The 26,557-nt window shown below is 37.7% G+C and overlaps 1 protein-coding gene across 1 annotated transcript in view; it reads left to right on the forward strand.

The window, feature by feature from the left end:
- The window catches only part of arhgef10la (Rho guanine nucleotide exchange factor (GEF) 10-like a), a 219,087-nt gene that overhangs the window by 186,211 nt on the left and 6,319 nt on the right, over positions 1-26,557 (forward strand). Inside the window, 4 exon segments of the mRNA XM_028446908.1 lie at positions 2,138-2,352; positions 8,495-8,652; positions 11,474-11,616; positions 21,973-22,144. Coding sequence (XP_028302709.1) covers positions 2,138-2,352; positions 8,495-8,652; positions 11,474-11,616; positions 21,973-22,144 — 688 coding nt within the window.

Consider the following 26,557-nt stretch of genomic DNA (forward strand, 5'->3'; position numbering starts at 1 on the left):
TTATACTTGTTCAAATGGCAGTAAAATTGAGTGACACTTTCAACAGTGAAAATGGAACTCGATGAAAATGCTCTCAAAGACATAAGAGGTTGGGGTACTTAATGTTATAAGGCGAGACAAGACTTTAAATGAGCTAATGGGAAGTATTATCTCTTTGTGACAGGAGGATAGTTGAGGGTAATAAATATAAGTGATAACAGTCGTAAATCTCTACTCTTTAGATTTAGTCAACTAATAGAAGATTTTTAGAACAATTCTGTGTCATAACACTACAAAAACATTGAGACATTGACTGAAATCAACCTCTGAAGGTCAGTTTAACTTGAATCATTTAAAAGGATGACTCAGACTTGTTTGTACTCATTATCCAACAGGTGCCTGAATGCATTTAGGCTGAGAATTGTAGGAATCCAACACACTGCTGTAATCCTTTATTGATTATTTGGGGGGATCGGAATACAGTTTGGTATGAATACTCTATGAATTAATATGATGAGATGCTTGGAGCCCTTTTTTTGAAATAGGGTTGGGGGCCCATCCCCCATTCCCGGTGATAAATTCATGAGAACATAGTCGTGTGATATTTTGTTTCAAAGATAATTCAACGAAGATTCCGATAATGCCTGGCACAATTTGATTAGGGGTCCGGACCCTCCTTTTTTAGGAAATTTCCATTAAGGTTGTTTTCTCATTTATTTGTGAGTCAAATATTGCGACACTTGGTCGTACCTAATCATTGACACATACCAATATATGAATGGGGCACATTACTCCGTATGTGCCACGGGGCCCCCCGGGGACCCCATTTTTCAAATGACTACTCCTCCATTAATGCTTGTTGAATCGGGCTGTAATTTTTCCATTGACATTCTATGAGCGGATCTCAAGAGCCTCTCAGAGACCTTTTTGAAAGGGGGTGGGGGGTTGGGGGCCCACCCTCTTTTCCAGTCATTTCTAAATTTGTCGGAACATAGTCGTATGACATATCGTTTCAAAGGCAATTCAACATAGATTGCGATTTTACGTCGCACAATTTAATTTGTTTTAGTCGGTGGAACCGTGTCATTTCACTGAATTCTTAGGACGGTGGTACGTGCTACTCGACACGGAGACGTTCTGCGGGCCCGACCGTAATTTATCAGAACTTGTTTTCAAATGCTGGCTTGAACTTTTTGAGCTACATTAGCTATTTTGTTTGAATAGACTAATGTTTTTTGTGCTGCCTATTGCCTTCACCAAGGAAGTTTTACTTTGGGATCATTATACTGATTCTCGATCAGTTTGAACAATCAAAAGATTCGTATATCTCGTCATTAATCGCAAAATTTCAAAAAATCGTATCTCAGCTTGTATTTAGCTTGTCATTAACCGATCTTTACGATCAGTTATTTCGGGTTTCCACTGAGTTTTATGCGGATCGGTTCTGGATTGAGCATTTCATCATGACTTTTCAAAGGAAATGGGGATATATAATAATGATAGAAAGAGTTTCCAAGCCTTTAAAGTGTGAATGATCATGGTACCAGAATCATTGATCCAGATAACTGACAATATCTAGCAAAGAGGAGATTTTGAGCTTGGCAGAGGTTTGACTCTGTGTCAACATGGTACAGACTGATAATATAAGATGCTGTCTAAATATAGTTTAGTTTATAGACCCTAATAGTCCCTTTTATGATCAATCAAACTAAAACCTCAAAAACTAAAGGCTAAACAACTGAGAGTTTTCAACAGCCCTTCCTGTTCTGGACAGAAAAAAAGATCACAGAAGTTTTAGGAACTGTTTGCAGTTTTAGAGATGACACTGTGCATTTCTTACATAATATGCTTAAAACTCCAAGTAATATTATCCAAAGTAATTATGGGACTACAAATTACAAGGTCTGAAAGGACAAACGACCTGAACTTTCTTTAGTTGTACTGGTTGGACTGTTTAATTAGAGTTCTCCAGCTGGGGCATTTGAATTAAAACTCTAAGAAGGCATAAAGAACCAGATTGGCAAAGACAGACCAGGCCAAAGACTATACTTCTCTTTCCTTTTCAACAGAAAAGTGTATCACCTGTGGCCTTGTGATTCTGTCCAGTGGTGTTCTTAAAAAGTGTCACAAATCATATTATTTCTCTTTTTCTACAAAGGTGGCAGGTGGGGAGGAAAGTTCTCAAGGGCAGATCGAGATATTTTCCCTCAACAGGCCTGTGCCGAGGGCAGTAAAGAGTCTGCAGGTGGGCTCCATGGTCCGATGTCTGGAACATGTACCTCAACCTTCTCCAACAGAAGAAACAGAGACTGAATCTCACAAGACGTCAATGGGAAACAGCAACAACATTTGTGTTGGACTAGACGACGGCCGGTGAGAGAATGATTGTACAATAAACGGAGCCTGCTGTAAAAAAAAAAAAAAAAGACAAGCTCCCATATGGAGGCAGGGTCATTAACTCGAGCTCTGCACCTTACATTTCAAAATAAAGCTCCTGTATTACACTAGGTTATGGTCTCCTGAGAGCTCAAGCAGTTCAGATGGTACTTGTCAGATCAGAGTTAATACTCCTTCCTAGCATCAATATCTCTACGTCTTCATTTTTAAAATCCAGTAAACCTATGTGTGTAGCACAGGATACGATCAATCAGTCTGAGGAAACATCTTTTTTCTACTTTGTCTTCATGACGAGTTTTTCAGTGCATGTTTATATATGTAACTTTGATGATACATCAGCTGTGTGTTTATGCTGACTTGTTTTTATCAGTCGACTGAAAATTTTAGTCATAATTTTTGTCGATTAAAAATGTTAGTCATAATGTTTGTTGACTAATTTTTGTCAACTAAACGTTTTAGTCGTGATTTTTGTAGACTAAAAATATTTGTCGTAATTTTTGTCGACTAAAAATTTCGGTCATAATTTTTGTCGACTTAACATTTTAGTCAGTTTTCAGCGGCTACATTTTTTAGGTGACAATAACTAGACTATGGCACATAATTAAATATTTACAAAAACGATACAAAACATTGACATTTTTTGTCGACTAATAAATGTGACCATCACATTTATATGTGTGTGTTTACAGATGTTAAAATCATCCAATATCAGGTTGATATTAATATGATCATAACTTAATCTTTAATAAACTCTTATGCTTTATATTTTATTCGATTAAAATCTTAATGTCCTTTATTTATTTATTTATTTATTGATTTATTCCGAATGAACAAATATAAAAAGGATGAAAACATATAAATAAATCTCTACAAAAATCTCTTAAAAAATTTAAAAAAGTCAATTTCAATATAATAATGAAACTAGTCCTAAATTTAGCATTTTAGTGAATTTTATGAATAAAAACTACAGTAAATCAAAATGTGCTGATAAAAATTGACACTGGTTTTAATAATCAGTGCACCAAGCATTAGGAAAATATAAATATTTAACAAATGTCCATTGTCTCATTGACAGATAGACACACACCAGTGTGCATTTGCTATTTTTGAAGAAGACATCTAGATACAGTGGCACTGTGAACACACAGAAGACAGAGTGGCTCCTCATTTCTGCTCTGTAAAATCAAACTATATGAAAAGCTGGCACTCTGTCATTTCAAATGACTTTCATTTATCAATCAATCAATCAATCAATCAATCTTTATTTGTATAGCGCCAAATCATAACCAATGGTATCTCAAGGCACTTTACAGTAGAGCAGTCTTAAGGACGGACTCTTCATTTTATGGATACACACATATGCATATATACGTATATACACATACATATGTATCCCACACCCAACATGAATTCATCATGGCGGCAAGGAAAACCTTCTGTTAAGCAGCAGGAACCTTGTGTGGATCCCATTCCTATGATGAACAGCCATCCACGTTATGCTGTGTTGGGTGTGTGCAGAGGAAAGGGTGGAGACAGAGCCGCTGAGTCTCTGTAACTCCACACTGAGGATCCCACGGACCTGCAAGACAAAAGCCAGAAGGAGTACAGGAGCAAACACACAAGGGAGTAAGCAGACATAGAGGGAGTGTTTGAAAGAGGAATGGGACCCTCTCCGGTCCCTCTCTAACCTAAATGACCTCTCTCTTAACGCCCTCTCCAACCTCTCTCCAACCGAGCATGCCAGACCCCCCCCCCGGCAGTCTATGCCTATTGCATCTTAATTATGAGCTATGAGCTGGTTCCTAACTAAAAGCTTTATCAAAGAGGAATGTTTTGAGCCTAACCTTAAAGGTAGAGAGGGTGTCTGCCCCCCGAACCGTGGTTGGTAGATGGTTCCAGAGAAGTGGGGCCTGATAACTGAAAGCTCTTCCTCCTATACTACTTTTAGAGATGAATGGAACAACGAGTAGTCCAGCATTTTGAGAGCGTAGTGTTCTGGGGGGATTGTATGGCACTACAAGCTCCTTGAGATAGACTGGTGCCTGTCCATTTAGGGCTTTATAAGTGAGAAGAAGAATCTTGAATTCTATTCTATATTTTATGGGAAGCCAATGCAGAGAGGCTAATACAGGAGTAATGTGATCTCTTCTCCTAGTTTTAGTCAGTACACGTGCTGCAGCATTTTGAACCAGCTGAAGTGTCTTAAGCGACTTGCTCGGGCAGCCTGCTAAAAGAGAATTACAATAATCCAGTCTAGAGGTAACAAAAGCATGGACTAGTTTTTCGGCGTCGCCCTGAGACAGGATAGATCTGATTTTAGCAATGTTACGGAGATGAAAGAAGGCAGTTCTTGAAGTTTGTTTTATGTGAGAGTTGAAGGATAAGTCCTGATCAAATAGAACCCCAAGGTTTCTAACAGTTGTGCTTTGTGCCAGAGTAATGCCATCTAGGGCAGTTAGGCTAGCATAGGTTTCTCTAAGGTGTCGCGGGCCCAGTACAATGACCTCAGTCTTGTCTGAGTTGAGAAGAAGAAAATTTTGGTCCATCCAGGCCCTAATGTCCTTTAGACAGGCCTCAAGTTTAGATAGCTGATTTGTCTCACCTGACTTCATTGATACATACAGTTGGGTATCATCAGCATAGCAGTGGAAGTTAACAGAGTATTTTCTCATAACATTACCAAGGGGGATCATATAGATACAGAAGAGGATTGGACCTAGCACAGAGCCCTGAGGAACCCCGTAGCTTACTTTAGTGTACACAGAAGACTTATTATTCACGTGTACAAACTGGTACCTATCAGATAGGTAGGACTTAAACCAGTTTAGGGCAGTCCCTGTGATTCCAAGTAATTTCTCTAATCTCTCTAGTAGAATATAGTGATCTATAGTGTCAAAAGCTGCACTAAGATCTAATAAAACCAGGACTGAGAGTCGTCCTTCATCTGAAGCCCAGAGTAGATCATTAGTTACTTTAACTAAAGCAGTCTCTGTGCTGTGTTGAGCTCTAAAGCCTGACTGGAAGTCCTCGAACAGGCTGTTGTTTTGAAGAAATTCACAGAGCTGAGCTGCCACAACTTTCTCAAGAATCTTTGAAATAAAAGGAAGATTAGATATAGGCCTGTAGTTTGCTAAAGTGCTGGAATCAAGAGTAGGTTTTTTGAGAAGGGGTTTGATTACAGCTACTTTAAAGGACTGTGGCACGTAGCCTATTGATAGAGATATATTTATTGTCTCCAACAAAGATGGGCAGACTAGGGGAATAACTTCTTTAAACAGCTTAGTTGGGATCGGATCTGAAAGGCAGGTCGATGGTTTGGAGGATGAAATAATAGAGTTAAGTTCCTGAAGTCCTATATGTGTGAAACAGTTTAGGTTAGGCCTATTTACATTTAATGGTACAGCAGGCCCAGGTGAAGGCAGGGAGTGGCTAATTTTATCTCTAATCTTGTGAATTTTATCGTTAAAAAATGTCATAAAGTCCTCACAGCTGAGGGCTAGAGGAATCATGGGCTCAATAGAGCTCTGACTTTGTGTTAGCCTGGCTACAGTGCTGAAAAGGTACCTCGGATTATTTTTATTTTCTTCAATTAGTGAGGAATAGTATGTAGATCGACTATGTCGTAAGGCTGTCATGTATTTACTATGGCTTTCTTGCCAAAGTATTCGTGACTCCTCTGTTTTATTGGAGCGCCACATTCTCTCTAATTTACGGGTTGTTTGTTTGAGTGTGTGAGTTTCAGAGCTAAACCACGGAGCTTTCCTCTGACGTTTAATAGTTTTTTCCCTCAATGGGGCAATTGAGTCCAAGGTGGATTTTAGTAGACTAGCAGAGCTATCGACAAGCAGATCCAGTTGAGAGGGGTTATAATTAATATCATAGTTATTTATTGGATGGTGCACTGAGTTTAAGGCAGCAGGAATGGCCTCTTTAAATTTAGCCACAGCACTGTTGGATAGATTTCTACTTGTAACTATTTTATTGCACAGTGCGAGATCCTCTAGGATAATGTTAAAAGATATTAAAAAGTGATCTGATAGCAGAGGATTTTCAGGGTAGACTTTTAGTTCATTAATATCAAGGCCATATGTTAGAACAAGATCAAGAGTATGATTTAAACGATGAGTAGCTTCATTAATAGTTTGAAAAAAGCCAACTGAGTCTATTAGGGACATAAAGGCTGAGCTCAGGCTATCACTATCTTTGTCCACATGGATATTAAAATCTCCTACTATCAGTATTTTATCAGAACTGAGGACTAAGTTTGATATAAACTCAGAGAATTCTGATAGAAATTCAGAATAAGGGCCTGGAGGACGGTAAATTATCGCAAATAAGACTGGCTGGCAGGTTTTTGATTCGATATGAGATAAATTTAGAACCAGGCTTTCAAAGGAAGTGTAACTGGCCTTTGGTTTAGGATAGATTAGGAGAGAGGAATGATAAATAGCTGCTACACCACCTCCACGGCCTATGTCTCGTGGCATATGAGTATTTAAATGACTGGGAGGAGTGGCTTCATTTAAACTAACATATTCATCTTGATACAGCCATGTTTCAGTTAAACAGAATAAATCAAGGTTATTTTCTGAGATAAGGTCATTTACTAGTAGAGATTTGGATCTCAGTGATCTAATATTTAATAGAGCACATCTAATGGTTTTATGTTTTGGTGTTTCTAGATTTGAGATTTTAATTTTTTTCAGATTTTTATAATTGATAGCTCTTTTATTTGATTTTATGTTAAAATCATTGTGAAATATGGGTCGGGGGACTGACACCGTCTCCATAAAATAATATTCATCACCATCACAACAGTTGTCATGGCGATGAACACAGCTATCCTGATAGCAATGGGAGGGAAACTGTCCTAAGGCAAGCGCAGAGGGGCGTGGAGGACTCCCCCTCTGTAACATGGTCTCATTCATGAGATGTCATAACAGTGACTGTGCCATGTTTTCTGATAGTAGAGATGCTCCCTCCAAAGTAGGATGGATTCCATCTCTTCCTATCAGGTTCGGTTTTCCCCAGAAGGATCTCCAATTATCAATGAAGCCCACCTCGTTTTCTGGACACCACCTCGATAGCCAGCGGTTAAATGATGACATGCGGCTATACATGTCATCACTGGTCAGATTTGGTAAGGGACCAGAGAAAATTACGGAGTCCGACATTGTTTTAGCATAAGCACAAACTGATTCAATGTTCACTTTGGTTGCTTCCGACTGACGACGTCGGGAGTCATTAGTGCCGACATGGAGGACTATCCTATCAAACTTACGATTACTCTTTGCCAGCAACTTTAGATTTGATTCTATGTCGCCCGCTCTGGCCCCTGGGATGCACCTCACAATGCCCGCTGACTTCGCTAGCTTCACGTTTCTCACTATGGAGTCGCCAATTATCAGAGTTTGTTCCCCGGTGAGTGTGTTGTCCTCACAGAGGGGGGAGAACCTGTTTGAGACGTGAACATGGTGGTGTCCCGAGCGGCTTTTTGACCTTCGACTATGCTTACCACGGACAGTAACCCACTCATTGCTGGCCGGGGGGGAGGCTAAGCTAGAGCTAGCACGGTCCGCACCGGCTAGGTCCTGCTTGCTAGCTTCGGTTTTGGTATCAGGGGTGCGGAACCGCTTCTCCAGATTGTTGATCCTCGCCTCCATATCTAACAGTACGCTACACTTTATGCAACTACCATTGTCCCTAAAGGAGGACGAGGAGTAACTAAACATCTGACACACCGGGCAGGAGAGCGGAGGGGAGGAGAGAGAAGCCATAGGTGCTAAATTTAAGCTAAGCTAAGCTAAGGACAAAAGGAAGTTTAAAGGAGATTGTACTGCCTATAAGAGGCGAGATTGCTTTTTACTTAACCTTCGTACGTTTAACTGTACGGTAAAAAATTAAAACAAGTGTTTTCAAGGCTAAAATATCAATGACAACAAGTTTGATTAGAGTTAGCAGAACACAGTAGTAGAGCGCTGCAAACAGCGGTAGAGTGTAAACAGGAAATGATCGATACGTCACCACGTCAGCACAGCAGAGCACAGCAAATGTCAATAATGTCATAAATTTGGGACTGGTCGCAGGTTTATCATGTGGACTCACTTGTGTTTTCCAGTATTCTGGTGTATGGCAGTGTGGACACTGCAGTGCAATGCCTGCTGACCCTCACCAACCCAGAGGGCTGCCCCGTGCTGTGCCTGAGGCATTCATCACGCTTCCTGTTTGCAGGCCTGCGGAACGGCACCGTGATGGTTTATGGACGAAACAGCAGTGGTAAGGTTGTTCAGGAGTAATGGCTGCCTGTCAGTTGTTGCTTTGGGTTTGCGGAGAAGAAATAGAACTACAGACCTTTAGATAAGCAGTCTGTGTGTCAATTTTTAACAGGAAGCTAAATACAGAAACATAGTATCTATAGAAAGCTGTATGAGCTTAAATATAATGTAAGTAATATCAACAATAGGTAAGCAACACTAGTCCTCAATTATGTACATTTTACTAGTGATGCAAAAAGTGTCACTAGTACTATAAGCCTTATACACAAGCATATGAGCCTTATATGCTAATACAGGGGCGAGGAAATGCTAATTTAGGCTTTTCATTGGCTTTTAAAAAATATTACAACCAATCAGGGAGCTGCATTTCATTATAATTACTCCTACTTCATTAGAATTAGGTCTATTTGTACTGCTTTAGGGAATCTTATGGCTTTACTAGCCTTTACTAGTAGACTACAAAAGTGTCCACTACTAATGACATTTTTAGTGTAATAGTTGTACTATTAAACATCAAACTTTGTTTTTTGGCCCACCAGTGGGCAAGTAGACCTTACCAGTAAAGCAAAAATAATTTACTAGTAGACTAGTATGTGTTACTATTAGTACTAGTAAAGCTTTTCCTAGTAACATATTTTAGGTCTACGAGTACTACTAGTAACATGTAAGTGTCTGCTAGTAGATTATTTAGTTTTAAAGTTTCTATGCTTTCATAGAGAGGTTTTTTTTAGACATTTGTTGTTGAAATGTATTGCAAAAGTGCAATGAAAACAGTTTTTCCGCAAATACACGTCATGTTCACGTGACCACTTCGCTAACTTCGGTCTACTCTCGCACGAGTTCACCAAAAACCTTTACTAGTAAAATAAATTATCATTACTAGTACTATTAGCACACAAACTCTCACTAGTATTAGTAGTTGACTGTTTTTAGTCTGTTATTAGTACTAGTGAAGCCAAAAGATTCACTAGTAGTATTAGAAGATGTAATGCAAATGAGGTAGGAGGGATTATAGCCAAATCCAGCTCCCTGATTAGTTGGAATGTTTTCAAAAGCCAATGAAAAGACTGAATTTGTTTTCCCCACCCCCTTATGAACATATAGGGCTTATACACACGTTTTGTTTCACTAGTACTACTCGTGGCATTTTTTACTCCACTAGTAAAGTGCACTTATGCACAAGTAAACCAAAATTGAGTACATGTAATCCAAATTTCAGTACTAAGGTTGATATCACTAGCTGCGTGTCCATTACATCTGGAAAGGCACAACATCTAAATTGCAATAAAAGCACAATAAAAACTGGTGACCTGGAAACTCAGAATCGAAAAAAAAATCTCAAATATCGCTAAAAAGTTTCTATGCTGTTAGACGTTTCGATATTGAAATGTATTGCAAAAGTGCAATGAAAACAGTTTTTCCGCAATTACATCTCATATGAAGTGACGTACATGGTCACATGACCGTTTTGCTCTGAGAAAACATGGTGCGATACGTGTGGACAGAAGAGGAGACCGAGACATTTCTTAGCATTATGCATGAGAAAAATATTATTGTCATGTTAGACAGAAAACAACAAAGGAATGCAGAGTGTGATAAGGATGTTTTTAGTGTACATCTTCCTACAGCGAAGTCTCGAGGGATGAGATTTAACAAGAGTTAGGAGGCTCCTAAACACGTTCAAAGCGCAATTATACGTCGTCGACATTTTCGAAATATCACTTTTATTTTGCAAGAAACTGTAATGGAAACACAGCTACTGATGGCTTTCCATACAGTAACAGTTTATTATTACTACATTACACATGTTCTATGTTTGAATCAAAGGAAGTTTCAGGAAGTTTTTTTTCCACATCCTACTGTCAGATGACACATCCTGTTTCATCAGGTCCTTTTATGTTACCCAGTAGTGTTTGGAGCCACTTTATGAACAATAGCTGTGTCAGGGTGTACACTTTACCTGGCCACAGGATGTCAGCAGGCCCACCTGCCTCTAATTTCCACCCAAGCAGAAAGAATGATTAATTATACCGAGCTGCTGTGTGCCAATTAAATTTTACTCTTCGTGCTTTGTATTAAAAAAGAAAAAAGAAAACAAAGGCAAAAACTCTAGGGAATACCGAAGAATGATTTTGGATTCTGCTTCTCTGTTAAACCTTTTTTTTTTTTTTGCTTACGAATCACAAGCTATTGTCTAAAAACAAATTAGTAACTGTTTTAAAACCTGCACACTTAACTTTTTGATTGTCTGTTAACAATATTAGACAACTTTCCTTTATGAGATGTGCACATTAATAATAAACATCTAGTGAATGAATTTTACAAGCTTGGTTTTGGGCCACACTGAATGTTCCTGGAACAGTCGCAAAGTGGCAACGTGCCCGAGGGGTATTTACAAAAGAGAATTAAAAAAAAAAGGTGCGAAAGTGACCTTTACAACGTGCCAAATAATTAAACTGGAATAAAGTCAGGAGTCAAATGTAAAGCTATTCTGCTACGAAAGGCAAAAAAAAAGAAATAAATAAATAAGTTCAACCAAAATGTTAATTAAATGGCTGGGTGCACTCCCTTCTCCAACGTGGCCTCATTAACTCATTGAAAAGGAAAAGCCTCTGTAATTCACTTTTTTAATGTGCAACTGCTATGACTGCAATGTGTGCCATGTGATTAAATGTCAAAAGGAAAACATTCTCACACTCTTCAGCCACAAAGAGACCAGGAAGAGACAAGTAGGCATCAATGGTTAACTTTGTGGCATCAAAAAGAAAAATCTGCTGCTTGTGCATTAGTGTCTCTATTTTTTGTATTATTGTCTTCTTCAGATGATCTTTGGGACCCTGCCCTGAGTCGTTGTGTTAACCTGGGTTCAGAACCTGTCCGGACGCTGCTGGTGCTAGATGATTCCGTCTGGGCGAGCTGTGGGAACTCCGTCACGGTTATAGAAGGTGCCAGTCTCAACACTCAGGTACAGAAATACTGAAGGACCTGGACCAGGTTTCGGTTTAGGATTTATTTCAGCTGCTATTTATTCCATGTGATTTCTAGCAGCACTTTCCTGTTCTCATGCAGTCTGTGGCTGTTTCAGCTCATAAAAAGCCTGGGGCTTCAATTTTAAAGCTTGCTTGGGCAAAAAACGGGGCTTGAAAGTAGCGCCCAGCAATTCCCAAGCAAAGGTTGTGATTTATCAAAATAAACATAGCGTTAGAATGTGCACGCTGGTGCGCTAACTCTGAACCTGGCGCACAGACACTTTGGAGACGTGGGAAAATGACGGTGCTGATGGTGAGGTGGTAAGCTGTGCCCGCGCTCGTGCCCGCTTTGTTGCGGACTTATAACTTAGTAACTTAGTTTCAGCTGTGAAGGTGTGACGCAGTGTGGGCTCAGTTTTGTTCTGTAGCAGAAACACATTTCACACCTTTTACAGCAGTGATAACTGCTGTATTTAACTTTGTTTTCATTTATTTATGCCATTACTGTGACCACCTATTGAATCATCTTTTTTCTGGCCTTCATCACTCACGCATCTCTTTCTCATTCTGAAATTCCTTTGTCTTGTCACTTCTGCCACGAATAACCATAGAATCCCGTTTTCATGCAGAATCCATTCATCAGCTCCTTTGCATTGACCGTTGATGGTCAATGCAAAGCGTAGCACATATTTTTCAGATTTTTGTTGTATGTACATTCATTTTAGTGTAGATTATGCACAGGACCCAGGACACTTAAGTTTTGATTTTCAGTGTTACAGTCTATGTTATTTCCTGGTGACTGACTGTGTCTGTGTTGCTGGTACACGGCAAACAATAGATAAAATCTCTGATTAAAGACTATTTATACAGCTTTTTAGAAGCCGATTCTAGCAAGTTCTTTTATGTTAAGGTTTCATTTATTCAGACAACTGCTTTTCAGGGAATTTACTTTGATCTCCTGACATGTTTAACTGTCAACTAACTGCCAGTCTTCTTCAGAGGTCTCTGCTGATCGCTCTGATGTGGTCCTAGACCTCCCCGAAATAATTCTAGCAATTTATTTTTGTCTTCTTTTTGAATAATTATTATTTATTATGCGGAAGTCAAGGACACATCAAATCAATCAGCAGATGCCTTATTTTTCTTTGATTTTCAGCTTCCAATATCTCAGGAACTACATCTCATATTAAAATGAAATTTAGTAGAGTGATACAGCTCCACCTACTCTATCAGAATATATATATATATATCTGCTGTACATCCTATCTGGTGGACATGCCAGCTCCTCAAATTTGGAAAAAAGTTTGTTGGGGTTTTGGGTCTGGAACATGTTTGGGTCTTCAGTAAACAACTTAGCATATGTCTCAGCTTCCTGTAATGTGATCAGCTTTGAGCTATGAACATAGACTGTTCCCATCACTAATGATTAGCCACGTACGTATATGCATTAGTTCTTGGGTGACACGCTCTTCAAATCTGAAAAAAACAGATGACTATTTTTTGGGATAAAACTATTTTCTTCTTTCTTTCAATTTGTTGAAATGACATACAATGACCCCAATTGCTTTTTTGTACACAAAGGAAGTGGTTTTTCACAAAAGATCCCAAAAAAGTTAAAAGAAGCATGTCCCAAATGTGAACAATCAATGAGTTCCTGCTCCGCCGTGCACCTCGGGATGCACATAATCAGGTGTGAGCTGAGCCAGGGATGTCTCCTCTCATTACATCACATGCTTTCTGCAGGCCAGTCCCCCAGAGGCTGGAGCTTAATCAGCTGAATGGCCGCGCAGCAGAAGCATGGTTCAGGTTCACTGTATCTCCCACAGAGCTTAGCAGGTCAGCTCTGGTTAGTTCTCTGCTAACCTTGTCTCTCTCACTAATACATACTCAAGAGGGATGACTTCACAGGGGCTGCGGTGCATATCCGGGATCTGAACAAGCAGCATTACTTCCTTCTCTCTGTAGGAAGAGATAAGCTTTGCTCTTTGCTGTGTCAGAAGGGTCACAAAGTCTTATTTTGTTCTGTTGTTTTTCCCTCGTCCACATTCACCACATTCATTTCTCCCAAAATCTTGCTGGTGCTACTTTATTTTGGTATGAAATATGATTTTTTTTTTTTAATTTAATCTCCTTTGGTGAAGAAAATTGCCTGCTTCACAACTCTAAGTAATCATGACAACACTTGCACATTTGAATGGAAAATAACGGCCCTTTTTTACTAATATACGCTCCCTCCCACAGCGGAACAAACATACAGTAACCCATATTGCTGACTAAACCTTGGCAGTTTGTAGAAAACCAATGACTGAAAGGCGAAGGAATTTATTAAGAAACAGTTTAGAAACCATCATCATAAGAAAATCTCAGATTCATCATCCTATTGTACTTGACGGTGCAGTTAATGTCTGCTTGAGTTATAATTCACATGTAACTCACAGATGGTGTTTGTGAAGTGCTACAATGTTTTTCAGTTATTGTTTTTTGACTGGTTACATAAAACATTTTAATTGAGCAATCTCTTTTAGAGGAATTGCTGCTCTCGTAATTAAATTAAAAAGTAGTTTTTAAAAAGAAGTGTTTAAGCAGAAAGCACCTCAGCTTTGGATGTGGGTAAACTTACTGAAGGCAATTGAATGAAAGCTTTGATTTTACCTTTACCTGCATGACCTGGATGACTGAGAACACTCATTTAATACCGTCTCCTATTAAAGAATAGTTAAAGAAAAGCTCTGAGGATGTATTGACAAAATGAGGTTAATTATAGTTAGACTTGCAGAGAGACAGAACGTTTTCAGTTCATTTCCACGGGATCTAGAACCTAAAGAAGAGGATATTATTATTATTATTATTATTATTAATGTTCTGAGAAAAAAGTGAGATTAAAGTTTTTCTCAGAATGTTGAATTTTTTCTGAAAATTCTGACTTGAATCTCAGAATTCTGACTTTTTTCTCAGAACATTATCAATAATTAAAATAAATGTTGGACCTTGGTTTTTTTTTGAGTGGCCCTAATCCTCTTCCATATAAACCTGCTAACCACAATAATAATTTTGATTAGATAAAATGTTAGTGTGTGCCTCATAGATCAATAAATCAAACATCATTTACTCCAAAAACAAAGGAAAAAGTTAGTTTTTTTTGCCTTGTCTGCACATGCTGTCGAAGGTCAACAGTACATGAAGTGCAATATTTTCACGACAACAATGCATGTTTTGTTATTGAAATTAAATAAATGATAATTTATTAGTTTGACATTTTTATTCATGGAGTCCCGTAAAAAGGTACATCAAAGTGTTTTTACTTCATTTTTATCGTAAGTTCTTGTTTCTTTGCCATACAAGGAGGACTGTAATCCTTAACACCATTTTTGTTTTAGTTTATTCCCAGTATTCCCTGTGATATCAGAAGGAAGTGAAAACACTTACTGTATATGGACTTATCGCTGCCATTCCACATCCCATAATGCAATGTGCAAAACTTAAAGCAAGTGATGTGACATTTATTGATCTATGAGGCCTACAATATTATTTTATCTAATTAAAAGTATCATGGGTTGTTGATTTTTAGCTTGGGAATTTTGGTAATATTCAAAAATATGAACTATAGGAATTATTAATTACTAGAATTCATCGAAATTTGGGAAGATTAAAACATTTTGATGCTGATATTTTAGATGATGCTAAAATAAATTTTTCCCAACTATATTTAACATGCCTGTTAAGAACCAACCTTTAATTATTGAAAAAATTCTATTTAATTTGAATGGAAATTTTCCCAAATTTTCCCAGTTTTATCAATTTTACCATTTTTATAAATTTCCAGTTTTCTTAAACTTTCTAAAATTTTCAAAATGTCCTCAATTTTGCAACCCTAGTTGAAATGTTTTTTTATTAGTATTATTTTGAATGGATGCTAATTTTTATATTTGGATATGATACAGTTATTAAAATTTACTCCCAATTTGTGGTTAATCCCAATAATGAATTCCCATGAAAAGTTTCTGAATATTCCCTCAATAATAATAATAATAATAATGATAAGGTATTGGATTTTATATATCACTTTATCATAGACACACAAAGTGCTTTACAGAATTAAGGGATTATTCTTTCACTCCACACTTAGTGGTGGTAAGCTACTATTGTAGCCACAGCTGCCCTGGGGCAGACTAACGGAAGTGAGGCTGCCATAGTGCACCATCGGCCCCTCCGACCACCACCAACACTCACTCACACACTTTGTTCGTACTAGGCAGTGTGGGTGAAGTGCCTTGCCCAAGGACACATTGACAGATACCACTGGAGTGACTGTCCTCCACTGTGGCTCCTGGATTCTCAGTGGTCTCCATCCACCTACTAACCAGGCCCAGACCTGCTTAGCTTCCAAGTTCTAAAAGATCGGGCAATGACAGGCAATGACAGGCAGACAGACAACCTTAAGTTGCCATGGTAATTATCCATAATAATTTCCCGCCCCTTTGCAACCCTAGTCTTCGTCAATCTGTCACAGGTCGTTTGCTTTTGACTTGACGAGAATGGCCACTGTCATTTTTCTTCAGCTGATGTAAAGTTGGTGCTGATGTAATCAACAGTCCATCGTTTACAGTCAGCAGACGGAATGGGTGCACATCAGTGAGCACAGACTTAAAAACGCCCCAGTAGAAGACATTTATTGATTAATTCATGACCCCGCTGGTGTCTATTCCAGATCTCGTTGGGCGTGAGGTCGGGTTACCCATTGGACCATAGACTCCAGTCTGACCCAGTAACTACTTGTTGTGAGGTCATAGTTTAAACCCTTACGATGCCCTCGCAGACAATGAAAGCAGAATTGTCTTTCACTGTCATTTTGTTCAGCATCTTATACCATGTCTTTGGATACGTATGAAGGCCATCTCTGTATTATAATCCCTCTGGACTCATTTCAACACTTTGAAGTAGTCTTGAGTCGTCTTGATGTAACCAGAGAGACATAAACCTTGTGGGACACGCACGAGCATCATGCTTTGATCAAACCTGACTGGCAGAACTTGTTTCTTCCTCTTCCCATTACTATTCTATCCTCTCCCTACTTTCACCTATCACTCACACGTCTGTTTGACTCCTTCGCCCTCAAGAGTGGCGATGTAGACTTAGCACCCGGTGAAGGACACAGACACCGTGTCGCCCGCTCTAATAAAGGACTAACGAGCTGTTGAAACTGGCTGTAGTGGTTGTGGCTTTAACTCGGTTTGTTATTTCCAACTGCTGGTAGAGGACTACGAGAGGGATTTGGCTTTTTTTTATGTGTCACTGGGAAGAAGAGGACATTACTGCTGTCAGGCTTCACTGAACACCTCATCTCTGTAAGCAATGCTGGATTCAGAGGCTAATACAAGCCTGTTGGTTTGAGACTTGTACGTATCCTGTATTTGACCAAGCACAACACACTTTAAAGATACTTTGTCAATATCAGGCAGGGTTGGGGTCAATTATAGTTACATCTTCAATTACGATTACGTCAACCTGCCTTTTTTCCAATTACAATTAAAATTACAACTATTATGTTCCTCCTGAAATCAATTATAATTTCCTTCTCAATTTCTAAAATTCAATTGTTCACAATTACTGAGATTTTAATAAATAACCCAATAAAACTTAACCTTTCTCTTGTGTTAGCTTTCTGTTAGCATCTCCTATGATAACGTTTTGAGCCATTAAATCAGCTGTAAAATACACTAAAACTGTTTAATCTCATTTGTTTTTCATATCTTGGTTAATTTGTTAGGATTTTTTATCCATGAAAATATTGGTGTCTGAGCCTTTTTTATGTCAGTATAGCCCTTAATGAATTTATTTTTTTATTTTATTTTTTATTTTTTTAATTTATTCAACAGAACTGACAGGTAAAGTTGATTTGAAACACATTTTAATAATTGTTAACTACGTACTGTATGTATAAGCAATTGTTCGACAAAACAGACAAGCGCTAAAAGCAATGGTGGACGAAGAAGCAGAAAACAGTTTGTGGCGTAAAGACGATGCTGGGGACGGTCACGTCAAGCCAAAAAATAGTGGAAGATTGCATTAAATTATAGAAACGAACCAGATCAATATTTCTGATTCTAGATTAGTTTATGAAATCGGTACATCCTGATCTCTTCATCAGCAAAATTTATATTGGGTTGGTTTCTGAATTATCCCACAGTGTTCCATCCGGATCGGATCTGGATTCCGCATTTCATCAAAAAAAAAAAAGAAAAACATTACATTTGGACTTACTTTATGGTTATTAACATGGATACACATTTTTTACACTTCTTAAAGTGTGAATGATTTTTAAATGAAAATGTTTTCTTAGCTAATGTGATAAATGCTAATAAATGCTTCCTGTTGCTGACTAACATTAACACCAATGAGCTTAGAGTCTCTACAGCTTTTTTTTCTTTGAACATCACGTATAGTCATAACAAGTTGGTTATGGTTAATTTGAAAAGTTATATATTAGATGAATATAAAATGTTGTTGTAAATATCAAATTATTTGATGTTTGCACTGAAAAACAAGAGATTTGTTGCGTGTCATTCCCATACAAGACACTCACTGATGAGAAGTCAATTAAAAACTCCACAAACATCAAAGGCTTCTTTGCTTTTCCTTAATTTCAAACAAAAGAGGCCCCGCTGGCAAGAGCACAAGCACAGGTGGTAATCCCCGTCTGCCAGGGTACTCCGGGGTGGGGGGCGCATTGTCGTGCTTACATTCGCTCTGACTAATTGCCCGGCTTCTTGCAACTCATGTGCTGACAGTGATACGAGTTCCACGGCGATGCCCAAACCAAACCCTGTCACGCCTCAGACTGCAGGGGCTGCATGTGCCTCTATGATAAGGCTCATTGCATTTATTTCAAGCTACTTATTAAGACTCTGCGCCTGGAACTCTTCCTTCATTGTACTCTTTAAATGATAGAACCCAAGGGACGGATGCATAAACATGGTGCAGAATCTGCAAAACTGTAGAATTAGAAGAGACAGTCATACTTTACAACAAACGGTGTTAGACACTGACCATTTGTAACAAGCAGATATAAGTACAACAGTACTAATGATCATTTTAAGTAGAGTACAGTATCTTTATTGATCCCACAGTGGAGAAATGTACAGTCATGACAGCTCAAATCAGATAAAGTGCAATAAAAAAGACAGCAGAAAGAAAACCCAAATATATAGAAAGAGAAATATAAATAGAAAAAATAATATGAAAAGAATAAAGGATACAGATATATACATATTTACAGGCTCGGGCAAGAAGAGATATTTACACACAGTAAAGGAGAGATGCCTCAGACTGTTTTATTGTATTATTAATTATTATTATTAGTAATAATAACAAGAAGAACAAGAGCCAGTGGCGTGAAAGCAGCTGTGCAGAATGGCCTCAGTTTCTGTGAATGGAATAGCATTGAATGTAAGGGTGTGAGAAAAAATGTGTTTGGCGATATAACTCGATATTTCATTGCACGATTATCATATCGATCCAAAAAATGTCCTAGTCATTTTTTCAATCATGTTTTTTTTTGCGCTAACATATGCGTAGCACGTAAATGCCCATAAAAGAATTTAAGAACTTAACAGAATCAGAATCTGTTGTAGAAGCAAAAGTTAAACTGTGTGGTATTTGAGCAACCAACCTGACATAACTGAGTCAAAATTAAATATGATTGAACAATTAAAAACAGAGATATGAATCTAAACTAATCCAGAATCAGTATTTTGATCTAGATCCTCTCCAAAACTGAGCAGAATCATTCATGGGATAAGATCTATCTTTGGTTTTGATGTAAAATGCTACGTTTGACCAAATCCTGTTAAAAGACAATTAAACAAATGAACATTGGTGGAAACTAAAGGGTGTGAGAAAAAATTGATTTGGTGACATATTCCGATACTTAACAGCACGATTATCGTATCGATCCCAAAAAATGTCCAAAAAATGTTTAATTGCATTAACATATGCATAACACGTAAACGTCCAGTCACTGGGTGTCAGTGAACGCACCGTCAGACCTTGTTAAACTACGTCACTCTTCAATGCATTTTAGATTGGAAGTTGATTGCACTTTATTTTTATTAAACACTTTTATAGATGCATGTGATTACTTAAAAATAAATAAATAAATTTAAGTACTTACTGTCACAGAATCAGAATCTGTTGTAGAAGCAAAAGTCAAACTAATTTGACAGTTTGATGAACATACCACTTGTTTTTTTATATTTCTACTTGAATTACAGTTATTTACCATTTGCTTGTTCATGCAAGTTTTACATTTTTTTTTTGAATGAAATATGATGTATTTCATACCATTTTGTACTTGTAAAGGTGAAATTCGTCATTGAGTTCAGAGTCAGAATTCAGTATGGGGATATATTGTACCGTGACATGCGAATCGTGAATCGTATCGTATAAATACAACAATAATGCATCAAAATTAAAATAATTGATCACACAACAGTATGTGAAACAGTACTGTACAGAACCTAATTTGTTGATTTGTGGAGACTAGTCATCAATGCACTACTGCACTATTATCTTATTATTATTATTATTATTGTATTTTTATTTTATTTCATTATTATTATTATTATTATTATTATTATTATTATTATTATTATTATTATTATTACTATTATTATTATTATTACTATTACTATTATTATTATCTTGTTATTTTTATTTAGTTTGCACATATTTAGTCTAACTAATCTTATATTTATGTTTGTACTTCTTTATTTTATTTATTTTTCTTTATTTTATTTATTTTTCTTTATTTTATTCATTTTTCCTTATTTTATTTATTTTTCCTTATTCTAGTTGATTGTTATTATTTAATGTTACACTACCTGAGAGAGCACAGGTCACCAAAAGAAATTCCTCGTGTGTATTCATTCACCCCTGGCCAATAAAGTTGATTCTGATTCTGATTCTGATTCTGGAACAGGCCAATGCATCAATAGAACTAAAGTTGGTCATAATTTCTATACGATAAATAAATATTCGAGTTAATGGTGTATAAGTGTTGAGGAGACAAGTAAGTAATGAAGTAATAGGAGAAAAGTATTGCACAGAGGGTGCATTAAAGTACCATTTGTCTCTTTTGTTATACACTTGTGGTGCAAGCTCTGAGTAACATTTGTCCCTGTGAGTGTTAATGGTGGAGAAAAGGAGTTATTGAAGTGTAGTGCACTTCATCTATTGCTGTTAGAAGCTGTTCTTTAATCTGAAGGTGCAGCATTTCAGGGAGCTGCAGAGTTTTTCTCACAGATATGCTCCAAACCTGTGCTTTACTTTTCCATACATTTCAATCATGGGCAGCTGGAGGCCATAGTAAGTGCAAAAAAAAAAAACATTTGAAAAATACACAAAACAGTGGCAAAAAGACACAATTTGACTCCAAAACATACACAAGACAACACCAAAAACACACAAACTGACAACAAAAATACACAAATGAAAACAAAAACACACAAAATGAGAGAAAAAGATACAAAATGACAACAAAAACACAGAAAACAGCAAAAAATATCCACCATAATAACAAAAAAGACAAAAAAATTAGATTAATAACAACTAAATCACAGAAAATGAGAGAAAATTATACAAAACAACAACAGGAATACTCAAAATGGCAACATAAACACACAAAACAACAACAAAAGCACACAAAATGAGTGAAAATGATACAAAACAACAACAGGAATACTCAAAATGGCAACATAAACACACAAAATAACATCAAAAGCACACAAAATAATAAAAACACTCAAATTGACAACAGAAATACACAAAACAACAACTAAAATACCTAAAACATAAAAAGTGACAATAGAAACACAAAACAGCAACAAAAACACACACAAAACTTTGTTCGTTTCTGTATTAATGTTCAGATTTAAATTCAAATTCAGATTGGTCATTATTCTCCATGCTGACATGAATCCTGATATTGTGGCCCTTGGATCAAACAATCACATTTTTGTGGGACCCCGTTATGATGAAAGTTTCAGAAGCCATCATGAAAATTAGTTTCCCGTGTGATCGAGACATGTTCCTGTCTCTTCACCTCTTTGCAAACATCTGGAGTTTTCCTCCTGTCTTAACTAAATAACGCAGATGTTCACTAAGTGTGCAGCTTGGTTTGTATTTTTAGGATAAAGATAACAACAACATTCAGAAATAACTGTTCTGTAACTGGAATTATTTGATAAATTGTGCACAATTGATAAAAAAAAAAACACTTTTATGGTAATGATTGAAAAGTTTTGCTACTTGATGACGTCCAGGCTTGAATTAAAATGTTTTTATTTTCTTGACAGAAATTTGAGGTCCATCCGGACCCGATGGTGGGTGTGGCCCACATGGCGTGTGCCGGTGGAGGCGTGTGGATCGCGTTCTCCGAGGGATCCTCAGTTCGTCTCTTTCATACTGAAACATTGGAGCTTCTTCAGGAAATCAACATCTCTACGCCTTCTACCTTAATGAACACAGGTACACACACACACACACACACACACACACACACCGATCTCACACCGCTACTCAACCTTGACCTGTAAACACAGAGGTCACTTCTAATGAACAGTGGTGTAAACCAGCGATTCTCAACTGGTGGGTCGGGACCCAAAAGTGGGTCACGGACCTGTAGTGGGTGGATTGCAGGTAACTGGTCAAAAATATATAAAAAATAAATAAATACTTAACGTATCTTGTGTTGGACTTGTCTTTTATTTTGAAAGAAACTTTTCTTTTGACAGGCATGCTGTGAAATGCATGTTGCACAGGAAAGAATATAGATTTATGTTTTAAAAAAGATTATAGATTTAAACTACATTTGGTTGTTTGAATTCTAACAAGAAGTGGGTTACAATTTAATGACCGTTCAGAAAATGTGGGTCCCAGAAAGAGACCAGTTGGGAGCCAAAACTCCTGGTGTAAACCACCTCGGGCAACAATTAGCACACAAACCTCAACGTAAAACAGCAAAAATATACACAGCGTTAACAAAAAGACACAAAAAAAGTTAGATAAATAACAACCAAAGCACACAACATGACATTAGCACACATATCAACAACAAAATCTAAAAAAATTAGAAGAAAAAAACACAAACCGACAAAAAAACATTAGCGTAGCTCTCGGGGGAAATGCACGCTACATGCTAGCTAGCGACTAGCTAACAGCTGATAATTCAAGCGTCTCTATTTGGCTCGACTTTTGTTCACAATGTACATTAGGAATCGTTCCAAACTGACAGGAAAGTTTCACAGCTGCTTCGTTTTGATGTTGAAACTCAAATCAAACTGTGTTTTTCAGTGATTCTCAGCAACAGTAGTCGAGAACCGCTTCATAAAGGTGAATTATTACTTCAGTGAGGTTCAAAGTGCAAAAAGTCATGTTATAAGTTCCATGTAATTTATGTTCATTCTCTGTTTGAGTTTATTGTGACGTTGCTCTTAAAGTTGCATTAAAAAGATCTTAAAATGTCATAAATGTAATCTGCTTTGAGCTGTAGGAACCATGTTGTAAACTCAGTAAATTCATCTTTTATTTTTGAAAGAAATTAAAAAGCACCAAAGGTTTTGTTTTCTTTATGGTCCAGTACGGTATTCATGTCTTGTCCAGGTCACTGCTTGGCTCTCCCACTCCAGGGACTGACCTGAATCAGTATCAATTGCTGCTGTGTGCAAACCTTTAATAGAGCCATGGGGGAGAAGATAGGGATTAATAAAACGACAAGTAATGTCACCAGGCAGCTATAAAATGGGAGCCTCTCAGATTTCTATCTGTAGTGTTTTAGTGGAAGTGCTTCTACCTTTCTTTGAACATCCACAGTTCTCTGGTATCGCTTCCTCCTCCCCCCACCCTCCTCTATCTCCTGTTAGACGTAATGTTTTGATTTAATTTCATCTCAGGTTTCTCCTCCACTCTCCGTTTCCTCTCATCGGCTCTGCTTTGAAATCTCCTCACCTTTGTTTTCCTTCCCACTGCTACTGCTACTGTCTCTTTAAGACGCCACACATCATCCTTATAGGTTGATGATAGCTGAAATATTTATCAGCCAGCACCGAGGTTTGTTTACCTGTTTTAAGGTTGAGAGTGGCGGTAAACGCATTAGCTTCTACTGAAGCATATCTAAAACACTATAATGATGCTAACAGCTGCACTTTAGGCTTCTGTCACTTTGCTCCAAATGTCTGTGAGCTGCTGGAATTGAACCGTTAGCTTTTTAAACACATAATGCAAGTACAGTACACTGACTGTATTTAGAACTCAAACTCTACAACGACTCACTTTAACCCAACATACTCTTAATTTTACAGTGTAGTTGGTAAATGGCTCACTTTACTCATATATATCTGTATTATATTTGTATATTTTTTATTTTTAGTATTAATTTATTCATTTTTTTAACTGGAATCTGGAACTTGTATTTAATCCTTGTTTAAACAACAGTCTTTTAAATCCACCTTTCTCTGTGGAGTTTGCATGTTCTCCCAGTGCTTGCATGGGATTTCTCCAGGTACACCGTTACCTCCTAGGTAAGCTAATGCTAGTGCTAAGGTAATGCCCGGTTAATGCTAAGCAAACACAAGGTTAATGCTAAGCTAATTTTTAGCTAATGCTAGGCTAATGTTAATGCTCGGCCACTGCTGCTGCTAGGTTAATGCTAATGCTAGGCTAATGTTAATGCTAATGCTAGGCCAATGCTGATGCTAGGGTAATGTTAATGCTAATACTGGGCTAATGCTAGGTGAATGTTAATGCTAATGCTAGGTTAATGTTAGTGCTAGGTTAATGTAAACGTCAGTCTAATGCTAGATTGATGCTAATGCTAGGTCAATGCTATTGCTAGGTTAATGCAAATGCTAGGCTAATGCCTCTTGATTGCCCAGTAGGAGTGAATGGGAGTGTGAGTGATTGTCTGTCTGTGTGCATGCGGGGGAAAAGTCAAGCGGTTAACTTCATGAATAAGCCTCCATTCTGCGTGAACTCATCCTTTAGTAACTCCGTAAGTTGATCATTTAAAACGTAAAAGCGGCGCTGTCTATGATACGGCCGGAGAAGACGTGATCAACCCTCTATCTCCCCTGTCGCACGCACGCACGCACGCACACGATGGAGTGACCAAAAAGCGGGACTATGTTGAAGCGACTCATCACGGGCGATTGAAGCGACTGCAGTCGCTACAGTCGAGTTTGGTGTGAACACAAGAGTTCATGTGTCTTGTGAGCTACGGTTTCAGCCATTTATTGAAGCTTGCCGTTCTCACCGGGTAAGTAAGCTTGTATGAGCGATGCCGACACCAACTTGTAAACAGAGCTGTGCACAAGGAACACTGGGCTCGTGCACGCTCTCTCACACTCGTTTAATAGGCTTTCCCTCTTGGCAGCAGGTAGAGTGTTGCACATGTGCATTTTTTTAAAAAGTGGACAGGGCGTTTCTCCTCTATACCTTTAAGAGACAAAGTGAAGCTAACTTCCTTAGCCGTGCTGTATGAAGAAGAGCAGTGACCCAGAGGTCGTGGTCACATGATGCCTGTAGCTCCACACTGAAATATGCAGCAGGTTGGAGGGCAGTGGGAGCTTCAGGGCTGGGCTCGGGGGAGGCTGAGAGGTGAGAAGGAAAAGAGCTGTTCAGCTCATGTCTTTGGGGTGTGCACTAAGAAGAGGATCTTTGACTCAGGTTGCGTTTCCTTAAGCTCACAAGAGTGAAGAAGCTCCCCTGGCTTTACAACTTTCATTAATGTGCAGGAAATATAGAGTGTCTCCTTCTGTGAGTGGCTCGTTGATTTCGTAGGTTTCTCCTTGACTTATACTGCACTAGTGATATACCCCCTAATCCTTATTATTGTAATTCATTCTCAACTGTAAGTTCCATTTTCAGTAAACAACAGAGATGTTTCTCAGGCTGGAAAATGCTGATGTGTCATGTCCCTCTGCTCATGCTTTAAATAGTGAAGTTTTTAGGGCGAAGAGAAACATTTTGAAAAACAATCCTCAGTGAAATCATTTATTTTTCCAGACACGTACTGGTTTAGAGTAGACATCCATTCTCATCAGATGAAGACATAGTGTTGGCCTCACAGATCAATAATTCGAAGATCATTTGCTAAAGAAAAGAGATGTAAAAGGTAAAATTGCAGCTGGAAAGTTTGTTTTCATCTCCACTATAAACACTCTCTTAGTGAGAAACAGCAACAAAATTACACAAAATTACAACATGAACACACAAACGGCAACAAAATGACGAGAAAAACACACAAACGGCAACAAAATGACGGGAAAAACACACAAATAGCAACAAAATTACACAAAATAATAACAAAATTACACAAAAACACACAAACGGCAACAAAATAATAACAAAATTACACAAAAACACAAACGGCAACAAAATTACACAAAATGACAAAAACCCCCAAACAGCAACAAAATTACACAAAATGACAACAAAATCACAGAAACATCAGCAAAATTATGCAAATTGACAAGAAAAATGCACAGAATTACACAAAATAACCACAAAATTACACAAAATGACTAAAACATCATACAAATTACAACAAAATTAATGCTCAGATTGTTTTCTTATTAATAATTATTTTAATAGTGTTCCCCTCGGATCAGACAATCACATTTTGTTGCCCCTGCTATGATAAAAGTTACCATTTTTGTTTTAAATCTAACTTTTCTAATAACTTTATCGAGACTGTTTCAGATATTTCAACATTTTCTTTGCTAATTACATGAAAACTCTTGCCTGGAAATCACAACATAGTGTTCTATCTGTTCACGGTAAGGTCAATTATAACCTCATCATACTGTCACGTATTATTACACATTAAGTCTCAATAAATTCCAAAAACGTGACATCACTAATTGAAGAAATTCCACGATAATC

This window comes from Gouania willdenowi, chromosome 5, assembly GCF_900634775.1.
Source record: "Gouania willdenowi chromosome 5, fGouWil2.1, whole genome shotgun sequence".
NCBI classification, from domain to species: Eukaryota; Metazoa; Chordata; class Actinopteri; order Blenniiformes; family Gobiesocidae; genus Gouania; species Gouania willdenowi.